Source organism: Lycium barbarum, chromosome 5, assembly GCF_019175385.1.
Source record: "Lycium barbarum isolate Lr01 chromosome 5, ASM1917538v2, whole genome shotgun sequence".
Taxonomy (NCBI): domain Eukaryota; kingdom Viridiplantae; phylum Streptophyta; class Magnoliopsida; order Solanales; family Solanaceae; genus Lycium; species Lycium barbarum.
In genome coordinates this window covers 8,151,070-8,163,042 of record NC_083341.1, presented here as the reverse complement: position 1 = coordinate 8,163,042, position 11,973 = coordinate 8,151,070, and the positions used below count along the sequence as shown (strand labels likewise).

The window sequence follows — 11,973 nt, the reverse complement described above, 5'->3', positions numbered from 1 at the left end:
TCACATGCCAAAGTCTAGTTTCTACAGCAACGGGGCCTGACTTCATGTTTTTTTTTTCTTAATTAATTATATATTTTGAAGGCTCTTTTTATGTTCGAGTTTGATCTGTGACAGATGGTACAAAGCTTTTGGTACAGTATTTTTTAAATTGGAAGTAAGAGAATTATTTTGGCAAACTTTTTGTTACATTGTTGTTTCGGCAAATAGCAAATCCTGACTCAATTTAACTAACAACAATTCATCCGGTTAAACTAAATGAAAGTCAAAAGAAGTTAGTTTGGCAAACTTTTTGTTGCATTGCTGTTTCAGCAAATAGTCAATCCTGACTAGGGTGATTAACATTAATGGATAGTTTAAATAAACAGCAATTCAGCTCATACAAATTAAATGAAAGTCAAAAGAAGTCCCTATGGAATAACCCAATAACCAAGAAGTCAAATTGTATTGTAACGTCATCAAGACTTCGAATTTCACTGGCCTCTTGATCATAATTCCCCAATTAAATCTTCAACATTTCCAATTTGAAAACTATATGTAAAAGTCGAAAGATAAGAGAATTAGAATGATCAAATGGTCAAGTACGCTTTTATAGGGTGGCTAATTCGATAACCATTGTTTAGCTAATTTAGCCTTTAGTCAAGAGTCTCATTTTGACTGATATGCACTTGCGCCTTCTAGTATTTCTTTGCGTGTTATGAGAGATGTTGATATAGTTTCATGTCATTGCCAAATTTCGAGCTAGTTTTTTTGTTGTTTTCTTTCTCTTCCAAAAGAAAAAAAAATGATAATTCCATTCCTTTTTGCTTTATGGATGAAATGGAAAGTGGACTATAAAATCATGGTTAACCAGTTTTGAATAATTTCAGCCCCAGGGATATTTTTGAAAGATTCCCCATAATAATGGGTTTAACTAATTCAATGTTCTAAAAAGTCATTAAAATTTCAATAAAAATCAAATGTTGAACACATATTTCTAAAAGTTTAATGAGTTTAGCAGTAAACACATAAATGTTGAACCATCAAATGCCAGGAATATAGGCTCAAAGTTGAGACTTAGGCAGCAGAGCATGGAGAATACAAGAACTCGATTTATATGAAACCAATATTCTCGAATAATAGGAATAATCGATTCTTACTCATAATTTTAAAAGTATAATGAGTTCAAAAGAATCTTTAAATTGGACCGCTCAATTCAAAATTTATAATCAGCCTGTCGACTTATGACTTAGAAGTAGCAATAGGACTTCAAAATAGTACCAAAATGGCTGAAGTTTGCATTGCAGAAGGATTTCAGTTGTTCAAGTTATACATATGTAAGAGACATATATTCAATTTTCTTCCTAGCCTGTCTTCTAAAAGAGGAACGCAACCTAAATAAAAGAATTATTAATTATTATGCTTCTATAACTTCAACATCTAACTCAACTTTTCTCTCCATGTACGTTTTGGAAGTTTGCAGTTTGAGTTTGACTGATATTAACAATGTTATTTATCTATCTTTAGCATTTTGCATTCACCAACATTGAAATTAATTATGCTCAAGTTTTCTTTTTTCATATTTGGAGACACATTAGCTGAGAACAGATAAAAAATTAAAAGAGAGAATAAAATATGAATATCTTGCAATGTCTATTTATGAAGAATCAAATGATCATATTATTTCACCATACAACATAATCCCATAAACAGCAAAAACAAAAGAATCAATAGAATAATGGTACTCCAATTATAATAAACTCCCAAATCAAATCCAAATCATCCAAGCAAATTTAAAAAAAAAAAAAAAAAAAAACCTTTTAGGCCTTAGTACAGCAAAGAGGGTCATGATCAAAGAAGTTCCGATCAAAGCACCGGAAACGGGCAATGAGAACCCGGCTCCGGTGCAAGACTAGGCTCCTGCCCCTGAGACGGCTTTGAGCCTGACACCGAGATATTAAAGAAGATGTCATATTTTATGTAGTTAACTTAATTACCTAATAGACGAATAAAAACATATGCAAAAAAAAATTCAATATTTCAGCCGAAAATGTCTAATTGAAATATTTTAATAGGAGGAGAGGTGTTCAATTGGAACAAGGCTTAGTACGCATGTCTAAATGAAATATTCTAACAAATCTAAGGATATGCAGGTCTGAAAAAAATTATTATGAAGGTGATCAACTTAGAAGAAATCGAGAAAAATAATGACCAAATCTTAATTAGTAAAGTTCAAGGAGCAAATATGGACTATTTTTTTTGTTTAGTTCACGTGGAAAACTTTGCTCTTCGTAAAAAAAGGTCTACGTGTTAGATTTAAAAAAATAAGAGCATTTTGTAATGATAAGAATAGTTCAGACTTCAGACCCGATTATTAACTGCGGACAAGTTTAAATCATTTCGCCCAAAATGCACCTGACAAATTTAGATATTTTGAAAAGAAAAAAAATAAACCGCAAGGTGGACTTTAGTTGCATGCCACGTCAGCATTGTTATCCACTGGACTTATCTCCATTATTATCTCACTGTCTGAATATCCATAGCATTAGTTTCAGTATCACGAACTCAGAATTGACACATAAAATATAATCTTAGATAAATTACAAGTGAATGTTCGGACTATAATTATATTCTGAATTACAAAATTCATTTTAAAATGCATTCATCATCATCTACGTCTCTATCTCTTCCTCCTACAAATTGTTCAATACTTAAAAGATCACATAAAAATCATGTCCAGCAAATATCTGTTAAGCCTTTGAATGTTCCATTTTGTGGATTACGAAAGGAGGTTTTATCGTTTTCTTTTTCGCAGCTTAAAATTCGATGTGAGACTCAGAGAGTGAGGAGTTTTTTCAGAAATAACATTGTATCAGCTTCAGTGGTTGATAATGGCAGTGCTCCTACGTCGTTTGATTATGATTTAGTTATAATTGGTGCTGGTGTTGGTGGTCATGGTGCTGCATTGCATGCTGTGGAGAAGGTATATATAAGTGCTATATATTGTTACAACTTGATCTTATCTTATACTCCTGAAGTAATTACTGAGATTAAAAAATTTGCTACTTTTCGTTTCATTTCATGTGATTCAAACCAAGTAACTTTAAGTGACTATTAAAATAATTACTCCCTCAGCTCCATATTAAGTGATGTTTTAGCTTAGGTACGCCCCTTAAGAAATCTACTCACTCCTACTAAGTACTAAGAAGTAATTTTTACTAACTTATTCTTAATTAGATAGACTCCTACCTATTTAATACTCCCTCTGTTTCAATTTGTTTGAACCTATTTTCTTTTTAGTCCGTGTCAAAATGAATAACCTCTTTCCTAATTTAGAAACAAATTCACTCTATGAATGATTTACAGCCACACAAATTTTCAAGACTTATTTTGAACCACAAGTTTCAAAAGTCTTCCTTCTTTCTTAAATATCGTGTTCAATCAAATGGGTTCATATAAATTGAAACGGAGGGAGTATAAATTTCTTGGTTACATAGAAAATCACTTATCTAAATAGGGGTAAATATGAAAGAAAACAATTAATACCTACATGAAACATCACTTATTTTGGACCAAAATGAAAAGATAAAACCATCCCTTAATATGGACAGGAGAAAGTACTTTTTTTGCTATTTGATACTAAGAGCATTGCAACTCTGCTTTGTGTAGTTTCTGAATATCTATCTTTTATTTTTTAAGAAATTAAGTTGATCTAGTTTGATTTAGCTCCGAAAGTTAGTTATTTCAAATTTCAAAATTGAGACAGACGTCGTAACAAGGTTTTCGTAGGTGAACCTACGAAAGGATCATTGTTGAAACCTGTAAAGCAGAACGACCCGCGAACTTGTCTAACCACTGGGGAGTGGCGGCTTTCCTTTGGCTCCCTTCATGCATTTCCCTCCTATCCCCGGCTAAGTTGCACGGACTCGGGTGCGGGTATCCGATACGGGTGCAGGGATCCGAGTGTCGGATTCGACAAAATCTAAATTTTAAGATTCGGGGGTGCGTATCTAGTTATGGATACGAGTGCGGGGATTCGGCTAAGAAAATTCAAAATTATATAAAAAATAGAGCTATAAAGATATTACAAATTTTGAGAGATATTCTTATGAAAAAATTACATGCATATTGTAGAATTCAATCTTTCCAAGATGGGCATTATTCTTAATTATCTTAAATATGTTTTATTACAAATCTGTCATTTTCCTTAAAATCTGTTTTATTTTTAATTTTGAGAAATCAAAATCTCAAATTCTTTCCCCAAATTTGCCGACGGACTCCGGTCAAAGTATCCGGAGTTAGTTGACCGTATCCCGGACGTTTGCTGTCCCAGCACTCGCACCCGACCCGTGTCGAGACGAGGACGGCACCTAAACTGGTGAGTCCGTGCAACTTAGATCCCCGGCGTGTCCTCATGCGCGTGCTGGGTGATTAACGAACCCCGGCGCAGAAAGCGCTAAGGAAAACTAAATTGATAGGCTCCTTCTCGCATCCCATCTAGACCTTGAGGGTGCAAGTTCTTTCCATCTCATTTTGCGTTTTCTAGATTTTTCTCACATTTGTAGAACTTTGTTCTTTGTGTATCACCAATCTTCTGCGAAGTAAATTCTTAGTAATATCCTATTTGGCATTAGGATTCTTTGGACTAGTACGGTTCATCTCATATTCTCATTAAAGCATGGCTTTCTACAGGCTAAAAGGACTGTTTTTAGGCCCTTTCAAATTGATTGTACCAACATAATCCTAACAACAATGACTTACTGTGCACTTTTTGGGTTTCAGGGTGGAGGGAATAGGAAGGGAACTAACTGGTAGAAGAAAGAGAAAAATTCTATGGATTAAAATCCACAGTGCACTTCTGTAGTTAATTTCGACAACCTCATGTCTTCGTCACTTAACATGCATTAATAGCATTATTGACCTTTGAGCATGTTGGCAATCCGCAGTTACTTGTTAATTCTATCGTAGTTCTGATGACTGGAAATTTACAACATTATTTCAGGGTCTTAAAACGGCTATCATTGAAGGAGACGTAATTGGCGGAACTTGTGTAAACAGAGGTTGTGTTCCTTCTAAAGCACTTCTTGCAGTTAGTGGTAGGATGAGGGAACTTAAGAATGAGCACCATTTGAAGGCTTTGGGTTTACAGGTGATTCCATCTGTTATGCTAAATATCTCTGCTTGACTAGGGATGTATCTGCTGCAATAAGCAGTTAAATATTTAACCTGGCTTATGTACTTTGGACAAAAATTTAATCTTTCCATTGCATTTCATATTATGGTGTTTGAATACAAACATTAATTAAGTTACTAATTTGACTTATGTGTTAGATTAGTGGTAGCAGAAGAAAATATTATAGTGGCCGAAAAAATTGATAGAGAAACATCATATCTCGTTTTAAATTTGAATATTTAGATGATATGACTTCTTGAAAGTTGTGAAGTTGTATGGAGTAAGTAATATTACTAGTGGAATGATGTCAAACTTTTTTATATGTCCCAAAATGAAAAAGTGTCATATAAATTGGAACCGGGGGAATATACACAGTTGGTCACTTATGTTTCTATGACATCCTACATGTCATTTGGCTGTCATCTTGGAGAACTTGGTATGCCATTTAAACAACTAATCTGAAAATTGGCAAATATTGTCTGTTCGCGCCTACACTTCCAACCCAACTTTTTCAGTTTGTTTAAATACCTTATTTCCCTTTTTTATAAAGAAAATCGACTTTGATTCTTGAATAATCCACATCACTTTGAGAGTACCTCATAAATGTGGCCGAGTCTGTTGATTGATGAGTGTGTGCTGATTGACCAATCTCTTCCGTGTCTAATGACAGGTTTCAGCTGCTGGCTATGACAGACAAGCAGTGGCTGATCATGCTAATAATCTTGCCTCGAAAATTCGCAATAACTTGACAAACTCACTAAAGGCACTTGGTGTGGACATTTTGACAGGAGTGGGCACTATAGTGGTAAGTCAACCTGTGCTGTGAAAACGAATATCCATTAAGAACTTATTCTAGGTTTAATCTTAATCTACATGCTGATGGTTTCAGTCTTTGAACTCCATAAATATTTCAGGGTCCTCAAAGAGTGAAGTATGGAAAAGTTGGTTTTTCTGACAATGAAGTTACTGCAAGGGATATAATCATCGCTACTGGTTCTGTCCCTTTTGTTCCTAGAGGCATTGAGGTTGATGGTACATTTTCTTCATTATTTCCCTTCTTGCTAAATTGCTGTCAAGATTCCTTGCAAATTGCCTGTGGTCTGATATTAGTCATACAATTCATATCCATTTTCAGGGAAGACTGTGATTACCAGTGACCATGCTCTTAAACTGGAGTTTGTCCCTGAATGGATAGCTATAGTAGGAAGTGGTTATATTGGACTTGAATTCAGTGATGTGTATACCGCACTTGGTAGTGAGGTAGTTTCACCTCTTGTTCATCTCTTCTCTGCAATTCATTTTCTTAAGACCGCTGTTCCTTTTCTTTTTCTTTTTTATCTGTTTTCCTTCTCTATAATTCTTTTTGCTTTCGAATGTTGTAGTTAGGAAAACTTGGCTAAATCAAACTACTAGCAATGAAAAACTCACACAAGTGGTGGAGTTTTTGTTTCTTTTTATAACTATAAACACTATTTGAGCACTAATAGTTATTTAGCCTTGAACTTTGCCTGTTTAAAATGTCCGTAGAGCTTAAATACCTCAACGATTCTGAAATTCTCTTTAAAAAGTCAGCAGCCTAAGAGTCATTTTTTCACAGGTTACCTTTATTGAAGCTCTAGATCAACTTATGCCGGGATTTGATCCTGAGATTAGTAAGTTAGCTCAAAGGATTCTGGTAAATCCAAGGAAAATTGATTATCATACTGGAGTGTTTGCAACAAAGGTATTGTTCACTCTTTTTTATGTAAGTACCACTACAAGTTTCCAAATATCTAAACTATCTTCCCTAATAATTTGTACAGATCACCCCAGCAAAGGATGGGAAACCAGTTGTTATTGAGCTAACTGATGCCAAGACAAAAGAACTAAAGGAGACTTTGGAGGTAACACAATATTGTTATGGTTGCTTTTTTGGTTTTTAATAAAACAGGTACAGGTATTTCACAGAATTTTGTCTGGAGGACATTGCTATAGGTTTATAATTGTTCGTTACAAAAAGCTAAGTAATGCAGTGACAAAATTTTCGCCTTACCACAGACAACTCTCTTCACACCTTACCATGAAAAGCATTACTGCTTGGGAGCTTGTTCTATCAATGGGTGGCTCAATTATTATTGAATGTAAGCCTAGAAGTGTAGTATGTATGTTAAAGTGTAGTCTTCGTATTCATGTATCTGACATATGGTTTCAGAAATTGGTACGTCATAGAACTAGAGGCATCCTTCCAGCATGTTCAAACTTCAAAAGAAAATATAGCATTTCAGAGATTGTGCCTCCTAACTATAGAGAGCTGAGGAGTGCAAAAGTTGGTATGCATGCCAGAGATCCTACGCTAATAAATATGACTAGTATCATTGGATGAAATGAGTTACCTACATTGCACCCCCACCCCCCCTTCTCCTGGGATGCGGCGGAGCCAGGATTCGAAGCTTGTGGGTTCGGCATGCTAATTCGTTTAAGTTATTGGGTTCGAAAGTAACAATTTATACCTATTCAATGAAGTTTTTAAGACAAATACAGGATTTGAACCAAAGTTACTGGGTTCGGCCGAACCCGCAAGCCATATGTTGTGCGGCCCCTCCCCAGTCCCTGTATGAATGCAGGATGCTTCATGTACCGGACTGCCGTTTTTATCATTGGTTGAAATGGTAACTACTAGGGCCTACTTATTTAGGGAAACAAAATGACTAACCCCAAGATTAAATGTATCTAAGCACCATATTTTCAGCAGCCTAACTCCTTCCATATCTGAGTCCAAATCACTGTTTAGAAACTCCAAGGGCACGTCCACTTGTATGGCTCACTTATTCTTATCTTAAATCATCACATCTAAACAAGAATGGTTTAGAGCTTAAAAGTGCACTCTGTGCTTAGGATTTGACCGACCTATTGCCCCTTAACTTGGCCAGAGTAGGAATCTTGCCTGTTGACCTCTGCGTGACAGACCTAGTGTTAATGGCTCATCCTTAAATCCGAAATCATTCATTTGGTTTGGGCTGTTTTCAATCATTTGGTGACCACTGTTCTTCATAAATCCTGAGGACCTAAATGGAATTTGATATTTTATTAATCTGCAGTTTGTGAATTCAAGAGTGAGTGACCACTGTTTTCTTTTTATAGGTTGATGCAGCTCTGATTGCAACTGGTAGAGCTCCCTTCACGGAAGGTCTAGGCCTGGAAAATGTATGTATTTGCATAAAAACATGTACAATAGTCTACATCTTATGTCAGGATTTTGTGCATTCTAATGGTCAACTTTTGCAGATTAACGTGTTGACACAGCGAGGTTTTATTCCTATCGATGAGCGCATGAGAGTTCTTGATGCTGATGGAAAATTGGTCTGTTGGAACGACCCTATTGTCATATGCTTCATGGCTGTTAATGTTGTTCTAATAATATTTTTACCACTAGGTCCCTCACCTTTACTGCATTGGTGATGCAAATGGTAAAATGATGCTTGCTCATGCAGCCAGTGCTCAGGGAATATCTGGTGCGTATGGAATTAGTTTGCTAGTATCTTCTATACAAGTCAAACGTTTTCCTTCAAAATCAATATCATGTTACAACTCACTATGACCTTTTCTTATGAAATAGTTGTCGAACAAGTCTCTGGAAGAGATCACGTGCTTAACCATTTGAGCATTCCTGCTGCTTGTTTTACTCATCCTGAAATCAGCATGGTGGGCTTGACAGAGGTGAAAACTAAACTTCTTTCTGGACCGCTTTACACTGAGGGACATTATTTCTAATACTCATTTCATATCAAATGCTTGTGATATTGAGTAGACATATAGGAGTCCATTTTTCTCCATTGGGGGGATTCAATGTGAATTCAAGCCATTTAAATGGGAAAAGTGTTCTTTTGAAAAGGTAAGAATTTTGTTGATGTATCACTACGGCTGTGCTGTGCAAGTATTACATGTCAAAAAGGAATAGTATGTCCCTTCCTATCCTTACAGGGATTCTGTGAGATCTATCACAGATTTTGCATCATTTACATGTTCTTCTTTACACCAAAAATGGATCACATGAATACAGTTTAGCTTGATTTTTTAGAGAAAAGTGCATTTTATACTTGCATATATGCTGCACAAATAGTTGCTATGTCATTACAGGTAAACGAAACACCATAACTTGAACCTTTCTTCTTCAGGATGTGGTTTTTCAATTTACCAAAAAATACTTTTCTCGTTTGTTAGCTCGTTGCGTCGACATTTAATTCTCTGACCACTTAGATATTGCGGTCTGTCTGTTGATAATACTCTCATTATGTTCAAGTTCCTTCACAAACTTGCCTTCATGAATTGCTTCTATTTCGTCTATGGGTGTTTAGTAATAATTATAGGATATTAAATACCTCAGCATGCTCACAAATCATTCTTTCCATGGTCGATGGGGTGAATTATGGTAACAAACTGCTTTTAATTAGTTTTTTCTTTAACTGAATTCTGCTTTTTTGCAGCCACAAGCTCGAGAGAAAGCTGAAAATGAGGGATTTGTGATAAGCATTGCAAAAACAAGCTTTAAGGCAAACACAAAGGCGCTGGCAGAAAATGAAGGGGAAGGACTTGCAAAGGTTCTACTTCTCTTGTACCTCTTTTTTGAAGTAAAACAATCTTCTAGCTCCCAATGGATTCTCTCTGTAGATGGCCAATTTATGATTCTAATTTCCTACTTATCTTGCTCCTTTTTCCTTTTACATCATATCACTAAGCAAAATTCTGCAGGCTCTTGGATAGTGTTTTCATTTCATCAGTTATCTAATAGCCTAATACTAATCAATCAATTGCATTTCAAACATCAGAAACCAAAATGCTTGAGATTCATGCATTCATCAAATGTTGAGTTCATATGGCTGGATATCTGGTTATATATACAATCTGACTTGTGGATTAATATGTCATTAATCTGTCATATACAATTGTGTTTGGGTCAAGATGTCCTAAATACTTCACTGCTTCTTTGGTACAGTTGATATACAGACCAGACAACGGGGAGATTCTTGGAGTTCATATCTTTGGTTTGCATGCTGCTGACCTCATTCATGAAGCATCTAACGCCATGGCATTGGGAACGACCATTCAGGTTATTCATTATGCAATGCTATTTATCTCAAGTTTATCAAATTTCTTCCTCGTTCAAACTCAACATAATAACATACTTTAGTTTTCTCTTTTCCCGAGAGGAAGAGATACTGTTGAAGTGTTAAGAGAGAAAAAACAGCAGAGCATTCATTATTTTTTGTTCTGATACCTGACAGGATATCAAGTTTGCGGTGCATGCACATCCAACATTGTCTGAAGTCCTTGATGAACTATTCAAATCAGCTAAGGTAACCCGTCTTAAAATCTGATCTCTTTGTTCCTGGGAACTACCGCCTTGGCACGTCTAAAATGATGCCCTTTCCCAAGCCTTTCATTCTCCATAAAAACTCTGGTAATTTAGGCACTTAAGATTTGCTTGCTCTTGCTTCCAACACCCATACTCCCCCACATAATATGTGTGACATTATAGGACAGACTAGGCAAAGAAGTAAATCAGACTAGTTGTGAATTTGCTAATTTTACAACTAAAGGAATTGGTAACATTTTCCACCAGGTAACAAGTCACGACCATCATCCACTTAGTGAACCGGTTGCTGTCTAGAATTCTGAAGCGTAGAAGTTCTGAGGGAACTACTGCATTACTGGTTTAGCTAGAGCTCATCTTCAATAAATCATTGAGATGTCACAAGGATAGATTCGGATGACTTGCTGCATATCAAGGAAGTTGCAAATTGCTTTCCATACTGATCCCAGGGTATTTTATTGAGGCCTTGGGATGATAGTGTGGTGAAGTGCAAATCAACATTCGGACTATTGCTGCACCCAGAAGCCTTTCCTCTCATATAAATTTAACGCTACATATGAAGATGAATTGTATTGTGATTACTGAATAGAGGAGGCTCATTGGCTCTGAGTGTATTTGGTTTATGCTTTGTATTGATAGTCGTGTGTAAGTGGGGATTGCTTTCCCATTCTCCCCTCTCAAGTGAAGCTCCAATAAATTACTGAAAGATTGGCACCAATTTGCAATGTGTCTACCGAAACTCTTTAGCATCATTTTATTTAGTGTAAGAGTGCAATGAAATGTTTAAAACAACATCAGCAAATACTTTTGAATCTTTCTTTCTTAAGCAAAACATGTACGACGGAGATATTCTTACCCTACTCTGTTTTCTTTTTTCCTTGTTTTTTAAGGAAGAGAAAAAAAAACACTTTGAAATGTCTAGATTACATTACAAACTTCACTTCATGAATAACTTCATCGAACTTAAAGGGGTATTGACTAATTAAAGCTAGTATTGTACCTTTTCTCCTGGCTATTAGCATTCATTTGGTTGAGAATTAGCAGAATTGTTACTCATGAAACAAGTAAATTAATATTAGAACTTATTAAGCAAAAATTGTTAGGTCAACATCTCCATTGGTGATTGAGGAGAAACCATACATAAACTAACATAACTAGGGTTGGAACATGGCCTGCTTTTGGTCACACAGTATTTAAGCAACTGCAATGCAGTAAGCGTTTCAGAATGCACTATGACACATACATCTCACAAGTATAGCAACATAAAGTAGATACAAGCTGTAATAAGGTTGTACCAGCAAACAATCAACAGGAACAATCCCATCTTCATTTCTTCATATTAGATATCTAAGTGAACATGGAGGCTTTCAACCAACAGGAAAAGCAACGGAATAAAAAACATACCGGAATAGGAGGGTAACAGGAAGCCCTAACATTAGAGTTGATTAATGCTTCCACATTAACATTTATTTAA

General features: G+C 35.7%; 1 protein-coding gene across 1 annotated transcript; it reads left to right on the top strand.

Annotated features, from left to right (window-relative positions):
* Positions 1 to 2,514: 2,514 nt before the first annotated feature.
* Positions 2,515 to 11,348, top strand: LOC132640331 (dihydrolipoyl dehydrogenase 2, chloroplastic-like). Its single transcript, XM_060356883.1, has 15 exons — positions 2,515 to 2,959; positions 4,979 to 5,125; positions 5,820 to 5,954; positions 6,064 to 6,181; positions 6,285 to 6,409; positions 6,747 to 6,872; positions 6,952 to 7,032; positions 8,270 to 8,332; positions 8,414 to 8,488; positions 8,562 to 8,640; positions 8,745 to 8,845; positions 9,613 to 9,726; positions 10,122 to 10,235; positions 10,411 to 10,482; positions 10,749 to 11,348. The coding sequence occupies exons 1-15, from the start codon at positions 2,633 to 2,635 to the stop codon at positions 10,794 to 10,796; spliced, it is 1,725 nt and encodes a 574-aa protein (XP_060212866.1). The 5' UTR covers positions 2,515 to 2,632; the 3' UTR covers positions 10,797 to 11,348.
* The last annotated feature ends 625 nt before the right edge of the window (positions 11,349 to 11,973 follow it).

What these genes read in the sequence shown, in the direction of transcription:
- LOC132640331 (XM_060356883.1), top strand. Translation starts at nt 2,633, where the DNA reads ATGCATTCATCATCATCTACGTCTCTATCTCTTCCTCCTACAAATTGT. An exon ending in CAGGAGTGGGCACTATAGTG is followed by an intron (nt 5,955 to 6,063) that starts GTAAGTCAACCT and finishes TAAATATTTCAG; the next exon opens with GGTCCTCAAAGAGTGAAGTA. An exon ending in ATACCGCACTTGGTAGTGAG is followed by an intron (nt 6,410 to 6,746) that starts GTAGTTTCACCT and finishes ATTTTTTCACAG; the next exon opens with GTTACCTTTATTGAAGCTCT.